Below are 18854 nucleotides of genomic sequence, written 5' to 3' on the forward strand. Positions count from 1 at the left end.
GGGGTGCAGCAGGCTTAGTGCAGCTTCTCTGGGAGACGTTTAACACCCCCTGGTCAGATAATACCATGCCCTTGGCTGCTCTCACTTTGGTGGTTCTATTAATTCTCCTTAAATTTTCACATCTATATAGTTTCTTCTGATTTTACTACTTTAACTCCTTTTATTTCCATTGGCTAAACTTGACACCTCTCCTACCTTCTAAGTAAGTTCTTCCTCTGAAATCACACCACGGTCATTACTTCCCACCCAATATCCATTCCCAAAATCAATGCCGATATACCTCACAGGTCTTTAGCTCTGTAGGGGTATGTACTCATGATATGTTCAGTCTCTCAGGAGAAATCAGAAAATGCATTCAGGCACACAGGTTAACTCACATGCCTTGGAGATGAAGTATTAATAGAGCTCTATATTAGGCAAGTTGAGTTACGTGATGCTGTTTAAATCCAAGAATTTTTGGAAGGATACTTGGGATTAGAAAGATATTTTTTCATTCTCTGCCCGTTGGTTTCCCACCACCCTCTCCCCACTTCCCTCTCTTCTCAGTACAGAATGTCGGAGAGGAATCTATACTGAGGCACCTTGGAATCAATGAGGCGAGGCTGAGCCTTCATATTGTGTATTCTAATTCCATTCTACTCCTTATGCAACTCCCTCTCTCCTTTTTCTAACTAAATTTGAATCTGTTTCTAAGGGAGGCAAAATCAAAATAGTTCAGAGCAAAACAAAATTTTAAGAACTCCAGAAATCGAGGATGTGCTGCCAGGTTGCTGTCACAGTAACCCTGCCAGGGCTGCACTGCTTCTCCTTCATGGACCACTGGTCTACCCACGAGAGTTGTTCTCTGTGGATCATGGACCTGGGAGGAAATCCAGAGACGAGCAGAGAGTGAGACCAGTAGGTGCTCAACCTGTTCAAACAAAAGGCCAGACAAAGTGACTCACAGCCCTCCTAAGTAGGCAGATGTTCCCTAGTGTGTGCTGAAAGAGTTGGCTAGTTTCTAGGCTCCTTTCTGCCCTGTGCATCTCACAGATTCGTCTGTCTATAGTCAGACAAATATGAAACGTACACACACATATGTGTATCTAGTGAGGGGCATGCATGGAAGGTGCTCCTCTAATGACATGACGCGTGCCAGGCCACGAGTACTCATTTTTCCAGACTGCAGCAGCCCACAGAAAAGCTGCCGCATTCAGTCTCCAAGGAGACTCCCAGGCCAGTTTCCTTGGCAATGAGCTCTCTCTGTCACCAAGTCTGATGCCTTGGGGTTGCCATATTGCTGCAGCACGCTTTGCTGATATGTACTCATAGGGAACTTGACTGCTTGTAGCTTTTCTCTGGGTTTATTTCCAGTGATTTCAGAAACTGAGACTCTTTATTCTTTATAGTTATTTTAGTTTTGTGATGTTCGACTGACAGTTTGAAAGATAGACATTTTTCAGTAAGGGCATTTAATAATTATTTTTCTTAATTATGAGTCAAGTGATGGTCAGAAAGACCACCCACCTGGATTTTAATACTTTCTGGTGGATTAGGCAGAAAACTTAATCCAGGTATGAAAATGTGCATCCCATAAACTTATCTGTTATTTTTTAATCTGGTTCTGTTGAGGAACCCCATAGTAATAATTATGAGAAAAATAATTCGTCTGTTGAAAAACCACGCTGCTTTCAAAAAAATAAAGAAGAAAAACCAAATGCAAGTTAGTAAAGCATTAATCATCTAAAAGATATCATGGTACAATAAAACATCTGAAACATATTTAGACAATTAAACATTAAAAATTAATATTTCTGGAATAAACTGTGGACTTTAGGCAATATATCAATATTTGTTCATTAATGGTAGCTGTTAATTTGTTCATTAATGGTAAGTTGTTAATAACATCTTTACCAGGATAAATCACGTGCAGGGGTGGGTAAAATGTCACTTTCCATACCATATTCAGTTTTTCTGTAAATCTAAAACTGTTCTAAAAAGTAAGGTTTATTACAGAAAAATCATCCTAACTGTATTAGTTTGTTGGGGCCGCCATAACAAGGTACCACAAACCAAGCGGCTTTAACAACAGAAATGTATTGTCTCGTGCTTCTGGAGGCTGGAGATTGGAGATCATGATGTCAGCAGAGTTGGTTCCTTCTCAGGGCTGGGAGGCCTCGCTCTTTGGCTTGTAGACGACCGTCTTCTCCTCATGTCTCTTCACATTGTCTTCCTTCCACGTGTATCTCTGTGTCCTAATTTCCCTGTTTTATAAGGACACCAGTCGTGTTGGATTAGGATCAACCCTAATAACTTCACTTTAACTTGGTTACCTGTGTAAGGTCCCAACTCCAAATAAGACCATTTCTGAGGTGCCAAGGGTTAGGACCTCAGCATATGAAAGGCGGGGGGTGGGGGCACAAGTCAACCCATAACACTACCACTGCCCCCTACCCCAAAATTAACACCCTGTGATACCTAACATTTCCCCAAGTGTTTTCCACACGTCGCCTCTTTAGTTTCGCCTTTACCTTGTGTGCATTTGTATGTTGGTTCTGCTTCTCTGCAGTGACAGTCAGCAACTGCAGCTTCTGTACCTGGAGTGCGTTCTGTCCGTGCTCAGCAGTTCCTCCTCCTCCATGCGGCTGCACAGAGGCTTCACGGACCTCATCTGGTGAGTGCTCATCCTGACGCCGACCCCTGCTCCACCCCAACCTGGGGGGCTCGCTCGCTCTGCGGGTCCCTTCCCAGGGCATCCATGCCTCACTGGCCATTTCATCTATGTGTAAATATATTAGAGGGAAAGTAAGGAGATAGCTTTGCTTATATGCACCAGACGAAGCTACAGAGAGAAAGGGGAGAGAAAGCGATAATTATTGTAACAAACTATGCCTCCCAAGGCCCTTTTGCATTTTGTTTTCCATCATAGGATCATGAGAGCCTACGTTCTAAATCATATAAAGGCACCAGAGAGTTGCACAGGCGAGGCGATTCACCTTCGCCAAAACTGGGCCTTCTTCTCAGCCTCACCCTGGTACTTTCTCCATCTCAACCTGAATACTAGTCTCTTAATCATAGTCAGAGATTCACACAAGTGACAGGACCCTCAGGCAGCCAGCTAGCTGCTCTGGGTTCCTGCGCTTATTGACAGGGAGAAAGTCGAATGCTATGTATATGATATGTGTCAGAATTTTAAACCAACTTCTCAAATGAGGAGTATAAATAACTTTGTTACTTATAGTAAAATGAAACTTCATAACTAAGTTAGCATTTTGAGTCCATTTTCCTCACATAAGATGATTTCTAATGCTTCTCTTGATATTTTATGTAGTTAACCCCAGCTTGAATTATGAGGCAAAGTATTCTGTTGATATCCCCAGGAGTGATGAGGAGTCAGGGAACGCTGGGGCAGAAGGTAGCCAGAAGAAGGAGCAGTAAAGAGCCCAACTATTACTTGTCTTTTTTTTTTTTTTTTTGCGGTACACGGACCTCTCACTGTTGTGGCCTCTCCCGTTGCGGAGCACAGGCTCCGGACGCGCAGGCTCAGTGGCCATGGCTCACGGGCCCAGCCGCTCCGCGGCACGTGGGATCTTCCCGGACCGGGGCACAAACCTGTATCCCCTGCATCGGCAGGCGGACTCTCAACCACTGCGCCACCAGGGAAGCCCTTACGTGTCATTTTTAAGGCACCTGGCATTTACCCTCAGGATAGTATTCGTATTTTATCATTCGGCTTGTAGGGAAACTTTCCTTTCTTCTCGTTCTCTTCTCAGGAAAAACCTTTGCCCTGCTCTCATCGTGATCCTGGGCAATCCAATTCATGACAAAACTATCACCTCTGCTCATAGCGGCAACACGAGTACCAGCATCGAATCGGACTCTGCGTCTCCAGGGGTTTCTGACCACGGCCGGGGGTCAGGCTGCTCCTCCACCGCACCAGCCCTCAGTGGGCCCGTGGCTCGGACCATCTATTACATCGCAGCTGAGCTGGTCCGGCTGGTGGGGTCAGTGGACTCCATGAAGCCCGTGCTGCAGTCGCTCTATCACCGCGTGCTGCTTTATCCCCCACCCCAGCACCGGGTGGAAGCCATCAAAATAATGAAAGAGGTAGGGAGGCAGTGAAGGATGCCACCAGGTCTGCCAAGAGGGGCTGAGCACCGTGTCTTGCACAAAGGAAGTACTTAGAAAATGTTTGTCAGTCGCCTGCTGGAACTTAATTGCTTCTGTACAGTATCCAGTAACAAATAGTATCTTTAGCACTGGGGGCTGTGTGTGCATGTGTTGGGAGTTGGACTAAGGGGGTGTTGATAAGTGCTCACTGAAGCAAAGCCATTTGATAATTTTAACTACATGCATCTGACTGGACCCCAGGCTGAGCTTTCATTTTGCTCCCTCAGATACTGTCTGTGCAGATGTATATGTTTTTTGGTTTTTTTGAATTTTATTTATTTTTTTATACAGCAGGTACTTATTAGTTATCCATTTTGTACACATCAGTGTATACGTGACAATCGCAATCGCCCAATTCATCACACCACCACCCGCACCCGCCGCCGCTTCCCCCCTTGGTCTCCATACGTTTGTTCTCTACATCCGTGTCTCAGTCTCTGCCCTGCAAACGGGTTCACCTGTACAATTTTTCTAGGTTCCACATATATGCGTTAATGTACAATATTTGTTTTTCTCTTTCTGACTTCACTCTATGACAGTCGCTAGCTCCATCCACGTCTCTACAAATGACCCAATTTCGTTCCTTTTTATGACTGAGCAATATTCCATTGTATCTGTGGACCACATCTTCTTTATCCATTCGTTTGTTGATGGGCATTGAGGTTGCTTCCATGACCTGGCTATTGTAAATAGTGCTGCATGAACATTGGGGTGCATGTTTTTTGAATTACAGTTTTCTCTGGGTATATGCCCAGTAGAGGGATTGCAGGGACATACAGTAACTCTATTTTTAGTTTTTTAAGGAACCTCCATACTGTTCTCCATAGTGGTTGTATCAATTTACATTCCCACCAACAGTGCAAGAGGATTCCCTTTTCTACACACCCTCTCCAGCATTTGTTGTTTGTAGATTTTCTGATGATGCCCATTCTGACTGGTGTGAGGTAATACCTCATTGTAGTTTTGATTTGCATTTCTCTAATAATTAGTGATGTTGAGCAGTTTTTCATGTGCTTCTTGGCCATCTGTGTGTCTTCTTTGGAGAAATGTCTATTTAGGTCTTCTGCCCATTTTTGGATTGGGGTGTATGTTTTTTTAATATTGAGCTGCATGAGCTGTTTATATATTTTGGAGATTAATCCTTTGTCCGTTGATTCGTTTGCAAATATTCTCTCCCATTCTGAGGGTTGTCTTTTCGTCTTGTTTATGGTTTCCTTTGCTGGGCAAAAGCTTTTAAGTTTCATTAGGTCCCATTTGTTTATTTTTCTTTTATTTCCATTACTTTAGGAGGTGGCTCAAAAAAGATCTTGCTGTGATTTATGTCAAAGGGTGTTCTTCCTATGTTTCCCTCTAAGAGTTTTATAGTGTCTGGTCTTACATTTAGGTCTCGAATCCATTTTGAGTTTATTTTTGTGTATGGTGTTAGGGAATGTTCTAATTTCAGTCTTGTACATGTAGCTGTCCAGTTTTCCCAGCACCACTTATTGAAGAGACTGTCTTTTCTCCATTGTATATCCTTGCCTCCTTTGTCATAGATTAGTTGACCATAGGTGTGTGGGTTTATCTCTGAGCTTTCTATCCTGTTCCATTCATCTATATTTCTGTTGTTGTGCCAGTACCATATTGCCTTGATTACTGTAGCTTTGTAGTATAGTCTGTAGTCAGGAAGGCTGATTCCTCGAGCTCTGCTTTTTTCCCGCAAGACTGCTTTGGCTATTTCGGGTCTTTTGTGTCTCCATACAAATTTTAAGATTTTTTTGTTCTGGTTCTGTAAAAAAAATGCCATTGGTAATTTGATAGGGATTGCACTGAATCTGCAGATTGCTTTGGGTAGTATAGTCATTTTCACAATATTCATTCTTCCAATCCAAGAATATGGTATATCTCTCCATCTGTTTGTATCATCTTTAATTTCTTCCATTAGTGTCTTATAGTTTTCTGCATATAGGTCTTTTGTCTCCCTAGGTAGGTTTATTCCTAGGTATTTTATTCTTTTTGTTGCAGTGGTAAATGGGAGTGTTTCCTTAATTTCTCTTTTAGATTTTTCATCATTAGTGTATAGGAATGCAAGAGATTTCTCTGCATTAATTTTGTATCCTACAACTTTACCAAATTCATTGATTAGCTCTGGTAGTTTTCTAGTGGCGTCTTAGGATTCTCTATGTATACTATCATGTCATCTGCAAACAGTGACAGTTTTACTTCTGCTTTTCCAATTTGTGTTCCTTTTATTTCTTTTTCTTCTCTGATTGCCATGGCTAGGACTTCCAAAACTATGTTGAATAATAGTGGTGAGAGTGGACATCCGTGTTTTGTTCCTGATCTTACAGGAAATACTTTCATTTTTTTACCATTGAGAATGATGTTTGCTGTGTGTTTCTCGTATATGGCCTTCATTATGTTGAGGTAGGTTCCCTCTATGCCCACTTTCTGGAGAGTTTTTATCATAAATGAGTGTTGAATTTTGTCAAAAGCTTTTTCTGCATGTATTGAGATGATCATATGGTTTTTCTTCTTCAGTTTGTTAATATGATGTATCACATTGATTGATTTGCATATATTGAAGAATCCTTGCATCCCTGGGATAAATCCCGCTGATCAAGGTGTATGATCCTCTTAATGTGTTGTTGGATTCTGTTTGCTAGTATTATGTGGAGGATTTTTGCCTCTATATTCATCAGTGATATTTGTCTGTAATTTTGTAGTATCTTTGTCTGGTTTTAGGATCAGGGTGATGGTGGCCTCATAGAATGAGTTTGGGGTGTTCCTTCCTCCGAAATTCTTTGGAAGAGTTTGAGAAGGATGGGTGTTAGCTGTTCTCTAAATGTTTGATAGAATTCACCTGTGAAGCCATCTGGTCCTGGGCTTTTGTTTGCTGGAAGATTTTTAATCACAGTTTCAATTTCATACTTGTGATTGGTCTGTTCATATTTTCTATTTCTTCCTGGTTCAGTCTTGGAAGGTTATACCTTTCTAAGAATTTGTCAGTTACTTCCAGGTTTTCCATTTTATTGGCATAGAGTTGCTTGTAGTAGTCTCTTAGGATGCTTTGTATTTCTGCGGTGTCTGTTGTAACTTCTCCTTTTTCATTTCTCATTTTATTGATTTGAGTCCTCTCCCTCTTTTTCTTGATGAATCTGGCTAATGATTTATCAATTTTGTTTATCTTCTCAAAGAACCAGCTTTTAGTTTTATTGATCTTTGCAATTGTTTTCTTTGTTTCTATTTCATTTATTTCTGCTCTGATCTTTATGATTTCTTTGATTCTCCTAACTTTGGGTTTGTTAGTTGTTCTTTCTCTATTTCCTTTAGGTGTACATTAGATTGTTTATTTGAGATTTTTCTTTTTTCTTGAGATAGGCTTATATAGCTATAAACTTCCCTTTTAGAACTGCTTTATGCCACATCCCATAGGTTTTGGATCTTCGTGTTTTCATTATCAATTGTCTCTAGATATTTTTTGATTTCCTCTTTGATTTCTTCAGTGATCTCTTGGTTATTTAGTAATGTATTGTTTAGCCTCCGTGTGTTTGTGTTTTTTACGTTTTTTTCCCTGTGGAAAAAAGCATAGTGTTGTGGTCAGAAAAGATGCCTGATATGATTTTAATTTTCTTAAATTTACTGAGGCTTGATTTTTGACCCAAGATGTGATCCATCCTGGAGAATGTTCCGTGCACATTTGAGAAGAAAGTTTAATCTGCTGTTTTTGGATGGAATGTCTTATAAATATCAATTAAATCTATCTGGTCTGTTGTGTCATTTAAAGCTTCTGTTTCCTTATTAATTTTCTGTCTGGAAGATCTGTCCATTAGTGTAAGTGAGGTGTTATAGTCCCCCACTATTATTGTGTTACTGTTGATTTCCTCTTTTATAGCTGTTAGCAGTTGCCTTATGTATTGAGGTGCTCCTATGTTGGGTGCATATATATTTATAATTGTTATATCTTCTTCTTGGATTGATACCTTGATCATTATGTAGTGTCTTTCCTTGTCTTTTGTAACATTCTTTATTTTTTTTTTGTTTTTGTTTTTGTTTCTTGCGGTACACGGGCCTCTCACTGCTGTGGCCTCTCCCATTGCGGAGCACAGGCTCCAGACGTGCAGGCTCAGTGGCCATGGCTCACGGGCCCAGCCGCTCCGCGGCATGTGGGATCCTCCCAGACCGGGGCACGAACCCGCGTCCCCTGCATCGGCAGGTGGACTCTCAACCACTGCGCCACCAGGGAAGCCCTAACATTCTTTAAAGTCTCTTTTATCTGAATGAGTATTGCTACTCAAGCTTTCTTTTGATTTCCATTTGCATGGAATCTCTTTTTCCATCCCCTCACTTTCAGTCTGTATGTGTCCCTAGGTCTGAAGTGGGTCTCTTGTAGACAGCATATATATGGGTTTTGTTTTTGTATACATTCAGCAAGCCTGAGTCTTTTGGTTGGAGCATTTAATCCATTCACGTTTACAGTAATTATCCATATGTATGTTCCTATTACCATTTTCTTAATTGTTTTGGGTTTGTTTTTGTAGATCCTTTTCTTCTCTTGTGTTTCCCACTTAGAGAAGTTCCTTTAGCAGTTGTTGTAGAGCTGGTTTGGTGGTGCTGAATTCTCTGAGCTTTTGCTTGTCTGTAAAGCTTTGGATTTCTCCATTGAATCTGAATAAGATCCTTGCTGGGTAGAGTAATCTTGGTTGTAGGTTCTTCCCGTTCATCACTTTAAGTATATCATGCCACCCCCTTCTGGCTTGCAGAGTTTCTGCTGAGAAATCACCTGTTAACCTTATGGGAATTCTCTTGTATGTTATTTGTCGTTTTTCCCTTGCTGCTTTCAATAATTTTTCTTTGTCTTTAATTTTTGCCGATTTGATTACTATGTGTCTCGGCGTGTTTTTTCTTGGGTTTATCCTGTATGGGACTCACTGCGCTTCCTGGACTTGGGTGGCTATTTCCTTTCCCATGTTAGGGAAGTTTTCGACTATAATCTCTTCAAGTATTTTCTCTGGTCCTTTCTCTCTCTCTTCTCCTTCTGGGACCCCGGTAATGGGAATGTTGTTGTGTTTAATGTTGCCCCAGAGGTCTCTTAGGCTGTCTTCATTTCTTTTCATTCTCTTCTCTTTAATGTGTTCCACAGCAGTGAATTTCACCATTCTGTCTTCCAGGTCACTTATCCGTTCTGCCTCAGTTATTCTGCTATTGATTCCTTCTAGTGTATTTTTCATTTCAGTTATTGTATTGTTCATCTCTGTTTGTTTGTTCTGCAATTGATTATTCTGCTATTGATTCCTTCTAGTGTATTTTTCATTTCAGTTATTTTATTGTTCATCTGTATTTTTTTGTTCTTTAATTCTTTTAGGTCTTTGTTAAGCATGTTTACATCTTCTCCATCTTTGCCTCCATTCTTTTTCCAAGGTCCTGGATCATTTTCACTATCATTATTCTGAATTCTTTTTCTGGAAGGTTGCCTATCTCCACTTCATTTAGTTGTTTTTCTGGGGTTTTATCTTTTTCCTTCATCTGGTACATAGCCCTGTGCCTTTTCATCTTGTCTGTCTTTCTATGAATGTGGTTTTTGTTCCACAGGCTGCAGGATTGTAGTTGCTCTTGCTTTTACTGTCTGCTTTCTGGTGGATGAGGCTATCTAAGAGGCTTGTGCAAGTTTCCTGATGGGAGGGACTGGTGATGGGTAGAGCTGACTGTTGCTCTGGTGGGCAGAACTCAGTAAAACTTTAATCCGATTGACTGCTGATGGGTGGACCTGGGTTCCGTCCCTGTTGGTTGTTTGGCCTGAGGCGACCCAGCACTGGAGCCTACCTGGGCTCTTTGGTGGGGCTAATGGCGGACTCTGGGAGGGCTCACACCAAGGAGTACTTCCCAGAACTTCTCCTGCCAGTGTCCTTGTCCTCACGGTGGGACAGAACCACCCCCCGCCTCTGCAGGAGACCCTCCAACACTAGCAGGTAGGTCTGGTTCAGTCTCCTGTGGGGTCACTACTCCTTCCCCTGGGTCCTGATGCACACACTACTTTGTGTGTGCCCTCCAAGAGTGGAGTCTCTGTTTCCCCCAGTCCTGTCGAAGTCCTGCAGTCAAATCCTGCTAGCCTCCAAAGTCTGATTCTCTAGGAATTCCTCCTCCCATTGCCAGACCCCCAGCCTTCGGTAGTCTTACCTGGGGCTCAGAATCTTCACTCCAGTGGGTGGAGTTCTGTGGTATAATTGTTCTCCAGTTTGTGAGTCACTCACCCAGCAGTTAATGGGATTTGATTTTATTGTGATTGCATGTGTGCCTCCTACTGTCTCACTGTGGTTTCTCCTTTGTCTTTGGATGTGGGGTATCATTTTTGGTGTGTTCCAGTGTCTTCCTGTCAATGATTGTTCACCAGTTAGTTGTGATTCCAGTGTTGTTACAACAGGGAGTGAGAGCATGTCCTTCTGCTCTGCCATCTTACTAATCAGTGTATAGATTCTTATAAATTTTTTAAGTGTTGACAAAAATGTAGACTTTGATTATAGGGCATCAGTATACCATTGCTGGTGTACTTTATCTTTGTAGCTTTTTCTCCAGACTCCAGAGGCCCCCACAGATGTATATGTTTATTCACTTTTGCCAGAATTGGATTTCAAAATGATTTTATACTCAGCTTGTACATTACCCCAAAAAGAAAGTTTTCCCTTCCACAAAGAAACTAAGACTTCAAGGGGTCAAATGATTTGCCCAGGGTCAAAAGAAAGAGAAAGAGTGCAGATCTCCATCTGACCCTAAGCCTATGGTCTTCTCTACACACATTTTCACTGGACTTGATTTTCATATTACAATGCAGATGATTCTAGCGACTCCTTTCCTACCACTGGTTCAGCTACCCCTTTAATGAACCTGGGTCTGAGTCAAGGTATGAATCCTCTCTCTGCCACTTACCAGCTAGGTTATAGTAGCTGAATCATTTAACTCTGAACTTAACCATTTTATTATCTGTACATAGTGGCAGTATTCCAAAGATTGCCAGTTCAAAATGCAGTAAAGTTTGTATAAGTACTTGGTGAGTCTTTAAAGTGATAAACATCTGGTAAACTTATTGCTGCCCTGAGGAAGAGAAAAACATACAGAGGCTGAAAACAGCTGGTTCTCATCACCTCCTGCCTGAGGCAGTGCACCCTTCGACCTGGTTTCCTTGACTCCTGCCTGTCTTCTTTTCTTCCTTTTATTTTCCTGGACTTACGTTTGTAAATCACCACTGTTAATTTCCACTCTTTAATGGTGCCTATTGCCTCTCCCATCAAGCTTGAAATACTCTGCCCAGTTTCCAGATCCGGCATCATTCTCACGTCCCGTCATTTCCCAGGATGGACCCTCATTCCATCTAACTGACCCTGCTTTGTTCCGTTTCTACTTTCCTGCTTCTGTTCTAGCTCCCCCTGTTCTGTGCCCATTGGCCACACTTCCACTTCACCCGGTTAAGTGGTTGATCACAGTAAGCTAGGCAGACACTGCTGGCACTTCATAGTAGCTTATTTACAGACTCCTTTAGGGATATAATATTATGCCCATTTTCCAGATGGGGAAACTGAGGCTACATGAGGAGAGGTTTACTTGCCCAGAGTCCTTGTGAGCAGTATGACTAAAACATAAACCCAGATGTTCTAATTACAGCGGCCTCTCTGTTAAAATCCTCTTTCTTTATGGCTCTGCTTCCTCAGGCCATTGATTTCGCTCTTCTGTAAATCCCATCCCACCATTTAGCAATTGCTTATATGTCTCATCACACTGACTGCTTCCCAGTATAATGTGGAATAAGCTTCTTGTCTCTCTAAATATAGTTTTGTATACATTGTTTTTGTGCGTTCCCCTGGTACCTAACACTACAGTGCTTATAGTTTTGTATACATTGGTTTTGTATGTTCCCCTGGTACGTAATACTACAGTGCTTGAATGAGAATAAGTGTACATTTTAACTGAATGACGGAGAAACCCGAAGACAGAATATCTGCCAACAGGGTGTTTTGAAGCAGCAGCATCCCTTCTTTCCCCCTCAGAGTTGACAGGCACTGGAGTGATTATTGCCCACGGCAGAGCCACTAGATAGCTGAATGCTAAGTAAATACTTTGCCTACAAGGTGTGTAGTTCTCAGTGTACTTTCAATAACAACTTCTTTAGTACTGCAAAGGAAATTAGTTGTGGTTTCCCCTTTTCATAGATTTGCTAGCTTCCCAAGGTCAGTTTGCAGGGCGAGGCTGGAACTGACACCAGGGGATCACATCCAGGCCGTGCTGCCCCGCGGAGCATGGCAGACTCACGTGGGCCAGGTTGTTCTCAGAAGCATTGCGTCCACTTACTGTGGCAATACCAATAGCTGGGGAAGGTTGGTAACCTAGAAACCAAAATGTGCAGGGCTTATGCACACAGAGAAAACCGCTGGGCGCCCAGGATGTTTGTTTACCCTTTTGGGGTTTGAACGCCCGTGTGTTATTTCCCTGTTCTCTCTCTAATTTGTCACTCCACCATGTGTGTTCTGTGCCTATTAATCAAAGGCATACCGGACATTTTGCTTTTCAAAGTACATTTTCTTTTTTGCTTCTATTTTCCCCCAAAAAAACATTCCATCATCAAAAAGAACACCTTGCTTCCTTTTCTCTCTCCCATGTTTTGGCTTTAGAAGGAGGCCCTAGTCTTTATCAGACCTGTGACACCTATCCCCTGACACCACGTTCCTCATTTCCACCGGAAGAAGATGAGGTTAAACATGCCTTGCTTTTCTTTAAGTATTTGTTGAGAGTCTTCCAGAAGCCTAACCACTCAGTCTCCTTTCGCTCCAGGTTCTGAAGCACCTGAAAAATAAACACAGGATCAATGTGAGGATTAAAACATGTCACCTAATTTATTACTGGTAAAGTTGGATTAGGGAATGTAATGGGATCCCAAGAGAAAGTGAGATTTCCCACTCCTGTGGCCCTGAAATGCACTTGTCCTTCTAACAAGAGATGGGACAGCTAGAGGCCCAGAGGCGTAGCCACTTCACTTGGCTGCCAGCCTTCAGGCAGGCAGAGGGAGAGAGGGGGAGAGAAAGAGAGAGACTGCCTTGACCTCTGGCATTATCACTGCTTTTTTGATGTCAAAGGAAAAAAGTGGAAGCTTCATCTTTGTGCCTCCAAGAGAGCAGAAGTTCCCAATTTCTGGCAGAAGAAAGAAATATGGAAAGAGAAAAACATGTAACTTTTTCTACTTGATATACATTTTCTTGCAAGTATAAGTCCCTTTGAAAATAATGGACATAGCAGTAGGATGTCTGCTTCAATATACTTAATTAATCAATCTTGCTTAGTCTCAAATTGAAGTTTTCTGTACAGACGCCTACCATATGGAAATAAAAATTAGTGTGGACTGAAAAATTATGAAAATTCTATACATGAAGACTTGTGAGATACAGCCAAAACAATGCATAGAAGGATATTTATAGTTTCAATGACTTACATCAAAAAACAGAAAGCCTAAAGTTAATGTTCTAATTCTCCAACTTAGTTAGTTTGGAAAAGAAGAGCAGATTAAATTAAAAAAAGTAGAAAGGAGGAAAAGTAAGCATAAAAACAGTAAGTACTGATGTGATAAAAAGCAAATGTAATATAGTGAATTAATAAAGTGAAAAACACCAGGACTCTGAAAAGACTAAGGAAATCGAAGAACTCCTGGCAAAAGCAATTGAAAATTCTAGAATAGGTAAAAACAAATAGAAATAAGAATGGGGGAAATAAAAGCATATAACCATAGATGTTGCAAATATTAAAGAAATTAAGGAAGATAGTAAGGCACCTTTAGGCCAGTAAATTTGAAAACTTAGATATAATAGATAAATCCCTAGGAAATAACACAACCTTTAAAAAATTGGTTCAAGGAGAAATTGAGGACCTAAGTAGTCCTATCATCTTTAAATAAATTGAATCAGTAGTTAAAATCTTTCCATTAAGAAAAAAAATTAGTGGCCCCATACAGCTTTAGAAACAAGGCATACCAACATTCAAAGAATGGGTTAGTTCTAATAATACGTGAACTTTTCCAGGGAATAGAAAGGGAACTGGTTTCTCAACCCAGTTTTTGAAGCTAGCCAATTTGATAGCAAAATAAGACAGGGAGAGGATCAGGACGTTAAATTACAGGCCAGGCTTACTAAAAAACATAGATGCAGGTGCTTTTTGGTTCTGTGCTATAAAAAATTTTGAAACAATCCCTCGGGATACTCTTTATCTAAGCCAGTCCTGAACTGGGGAGCCAGGAACCCAATGTGCATTCTAAGTCAAGAACACCTAGGTCAGATTTATTAAGATTTGAATTCCAAATAGTTGTGTTTCTCCTTAGACTGTATCGTGCAATAGAGAATGTACATGCTTATGTGATCTCACGGTTCTTTTGCTTTTTTATGATATTCACTTCTCTGTTATTCTTTTTTCCTTATTCTTAAAGCTACTTGGGAGCCCGCAGCGTCTCTGTGATTTGGCAGGACCCAGCTCCACTGAACCCGAACCCAAAAAAAGATCAATTTCAAAACGAAAGTCTCATCTGGATCTTCTCAAACTGTAAGATACATTCTCATTTGGGGGTCTGTATTGATTGGTGAAGACTGCTTCTCTGAATATTCTTAACGTTGTTTCCAAATCCCTGAAATTGTTTGAATCTATATTATATGAAATGGGACTAATAATGTACCTGCAGGCCATAGGAGAAGTCTTACCTCAATTTTTTTAGAATCATATAACTTTCCATATTTTCATTGACTTCAAGAAAAAAGTGTACCAGATGAAATGTCCAAAAATTCTTCATTGGGGTTATTTTAGGGAAATCCTTTTTGATTTACAATACTGTAGCTATATGATTCCTTTACATATAGCCCCTCTAGGAAATGGAATATTATCTGATTTGTAATAGTTGTAGTCACATGCATCTCTTCAGAAATACAGTTCTTTGATAGAGGAAGGTCTGTATTATCCTATAGCCATTATAAATGTTTTCTCTTTGGAAAACTGAACATAATACAAAAGTGAGATGATTCTGTGCCTGTCCTTGTGAAGATTATAAATTCCCATCCACAGTCTTTATTTGTACTCAAATAAACCAGCCAACTGAGAGTGTGATTCAAGGTGGGCCACTTTCCAGCCTGACCATGTTTGTTTCACTTATTGTTCATTTTATTTTTCTGCCCAGATTTCATGTAAATCACAGTATCTGTTTTGAATATTAGACTGTTCACCAGTCAGACAATTCTTATTCATTTTGGAGCCTTTTTCTATGTTTCGCGTATTGATGCCGTCTTCTCCTTTGAACGCTTTCAGCATCATGGATGGCATGACTGAGGCGTGCATCAAGGGTGGCATCGAAGCCTGCTATGCTGCCGTGTCCTGCGTCTGCACCTTGCTTGGGGCCTTAGAAGAGCTCAGCCAGGGCAAGGGCTTGAGCGAAAGTCAGGTCCAGCTGCTGCTTCTGCGCCTGGAGGAGCTGAAGGACGGGGCCGAGTCGAGCCGAGACTCCATGGAGATCAATGAGGCTGACTTCCGCTGGCAGCGGCGAGTCCTGTCCTCGGAACACACGCCCTGGGAGTCGGGGAACGAGCGGAGCCCTGACATCAGCATCAGCGTCACCACGGACACGGGTCAAACCACTTTGGAGGGAGAGTTGGGTCAGACCACACCCGAGGACCACTCGGAAAACCACAAGAATGGCCTCAAGTCGCCAGCCGTCCAGGAGGGCAAGGAGCCTCTGAGTAAAGTGTCAGAACCGGAAGCCGTGGACCAGCCAGATGTGGTTCAAAGGAGCCACATGGTTGCCTACCCCGATATAACTAACTTCCTGTCCGTTGACTGCAGGATGAGGTCCTACGGATCCAGATACAGTGAGAGCAATTTCAGCGTAGACGACCAAGACCTCTCTAGGACGGAATTTGATTCCTGTGATCAGTACTCGATGGCAGCAGAAAAGGACTCGGGGAGGTCTGACGTGTCGGACATCGGGTCCGACAACTGTTCTCTAGTTGATGGGGAGCAGACCCCTCGGGACTGCCTGGGCCACAGGTCCCTGCGGACTGCGGCTCTGTCTCTCAAACTACTGAAGAACCAGGAAGCCGATCAGCACAGCGCCCGGCTGTTCGTGCAGTCCCTGGAGAGCCTCCTGCCGCGCCTCCTGGCCCTGCCCAGCGTGGAAGAGGTGGACTCGGCCCTCCAGAACTTCGCCTCTACCTTCTGCTCAGGTTTGTGAATCATTTTTTGCTACATAGTCAACAAGACCATTCAGAACATTTTGCTTAAGGGGCAGTTACCAGCATGCGTGAAGTTTGAAGTGCTCAGAGCATCTTAATGAATCTTTGGGTTTCTTATATTTAGAGAGAGCAAAGGAATGTTAACTTACTGGTGGTGGTTTGCTTGAAGTGCACAGCCGTCGATGGCTGGAATACACTGTGAGGTTGATAAATTTGTATGGTGTGGAGTGAAGGGTAAGAGGTAACTGCATTCTAGAAAGCTAATACTGACTGAAACAAAATGACAATCTGTCACTCTCAAAACACTGAATTCTTCCTATGCTTCTACGCCTTGGTGTCTAAGAATCATAGAGCACTGCACTTTTGGTTTATTGACGTGTAAATTATTTCAAATGAGGTCTTGGAGCAGATGCAGGCTGTCCTCCCAATATATTCTGAATTCCCCTGAACTTCAAACGGTGTGTGTGTGTGATACTCCAGTATACTATGGCAACATCACATTCTCCAATCTCAGATCCTTCCTGTCTGTCAAATGTCAACATTGTGACCCAGACCGTAATTTAAACAGGAGTGCTGTGGGCATCTTGGCCAAAGTATACCAGAGAGTTATACTAGTTTTATTGAAGGGCAGAAGATCGTCACCTAGGATTTTGGTGGAGGAAGGAGATAAAGAATACAGGGTAGCAGCGTTTCACACAGGGAATAATTAATTTAAAGATTGTTTTCTTGAAAGGTACTCATAAAGGGAGAACCCAGCCTTTTCCTTTCTATGTAGGGAAAACCCCAGTTCTTTCCTATTGTGTGTCTTCCCTTTTTTATGGGTCACACAGAACACTGTACTTCTGATGCTTCTGGTCATCAAATGTGTGAAAGTTTTCCCCCAAAACAAGCAGCAAGCCTCTGACACCAGCTGGGTGTCCTACAGTTTAACTCAGTTCTGACGCTACCTACCTGCTACCCCCGCTACAGACACCAGCTGCAAGCCCAGGTAACACGAGTTACCTGTGCTTCTGATGGACTGGCTGTAAACCGGAGGTTCCCATGACCCCCTCCTTAGGCTTGCTTAATTTGCTAGAATAGCTCACAGAACTCAGGGAAACACTCACTTTTGTTTACCAGTTTACAAAAGGATATGATAAAGGATACAGATGAACGGCCAGGTGAAGAGCTACGTAGGGTGAGGTCTGGGAGGGTCCTGAGCACAGGATCTTCTGTCCCCGTGGAGTTGGGGTGTGTCACCCTTCCGGTGTGGATGTGTCCAGCAACCTGGAATCTTCCCGAACCCCCTACTATTGGGATTTTATGGAGGCTTCCTCATGCAGGCATGATCAATTATTAGCTCCATTTTCAGCCCCTCTCCCCTTTCTTGACGATGGGGTGATGGGGGTGGAGCCCAAAATTCTTTACTCCCATTGAGGAGTCATCCAGGAGCCCACCCAGAGTCGCCTCATTAAAACAAAAGATGCTCTTCGTGTTCTTTATTGCTTAGGAATTTACAAGAGTTTTAGGAGCCCTGGGTCATGGATGAGATCGAAGACACATATGAGGACGAGAGATGCTCCCAGTGTTCTTATCACTTAGGAAACCACAAGGGTCTTAGGAGCTCTGTGCCAGGAACTGGGGGCAGAGACCAATGTATATATTTTCTATTATCTCACAGTGCTACAGAAAGAAAGCAATTGATGGGTGCAAAAAATTTATGGCAGGAATAATTGATTGCCTGACCCCAGGGTGATCAACTGTGCCTTCCCCTGAAATTCAGGGGTCTCTTGACCACAGGATATTGAGGTGCATGGACCTCCCTGGGCCTGTGCTCAGGACTAGAAAGGACTGACCCTGAGGACCAGCATGGAACCGTCAAAAGCCAAGATCACCGCTTGCTCTTCCACCACTGAGCCTTGAACATGTGTTTGTTGTGATACTTCCTACATTTGTCTACCCCATTTTTGATCTTCTAACAAACAACATCACACACAAATATAAAAAAAATTCTAGCCCAGTTCCTGGAACTTGGTAGAAGGGACTGCTGTGTTGTTAAAAGGGAGCTTAGGTATCTTTAAGAAGCTGCTCAGATTGTCCTTTGTCAAAAGGACAAGAAAAACACTTTGATCCAGGGATATTTAAGAAAGAACATGTTTTAATATGAGAATGATCCGATACTGTAGCAGCAGGCGCCAGCAGAGACACGGCGCTTCTGATCCTGGGCTGCTCAGTAACTCTGACCTACCTAGTGGTTAGGAGAGATGCATATAATTTCTCAACTTTTCTGACTGCACTGTGATTCTTTTTAAGGCATGAAAATACCAATTTTTAAGGCTACCCGACATTTTTTCTCAATATTTTTCTTTTTGGAATTAGATATAAAAATAGAGTTTGGTTATTTGATTTGTGTGAAGGAATATACACACACACCAAAAAATCATGTTTCATTGAAAAACTAGAAAAATATATAAATACTCTTCTTAAAAATTAGGGCTTCCC

General features: G+C 42.1%; 1 protein-coding gene across 1 annotated transcript in view; it reads left to right on the forward strand.

Annotated features, from left to right (window-relative positions):
- Positions 1 to 18854, forward strand: part of ARFGEF3 (ARFGEF family member 3) — a gene marked incomplete at its 5' end in the record, with an annotated part of 182678 nt that overhangs the window by 95155 nt on the left and 68669 nt on the right. Inside the window, 4 exons of the mRNA XM_082669258.1 lie at positions 2549 to 2653; positions 3753 to 4086; positions 14588 to 14700; positions 15454 to 16364. Of these exons, the coding sequence (XP_082525384.1) occupies positions 2549 to 2653; positions 3753 to 4086; positions 14588 to 14700; positions 15454 to 16364 (1463 nt within the window). The remainder of the gene's footprint in view (positions 1 to 2548; positions 2654 to 3752; positions 4087 to 14587; positions 14701 to 15453; positions 16365 to 18854) is intronic.

This window comes from Grampus griseus (assembly GCF_964374135.1).
Source record: "Grampus griseus genome assembly, chromosome: 13".
Taxonomy (NCBI): Eukaryota; Metazoa; Chordata; class Mammalia; order Artiodactyla; family Delphinidae; genus Grampus; species Grampus griseus.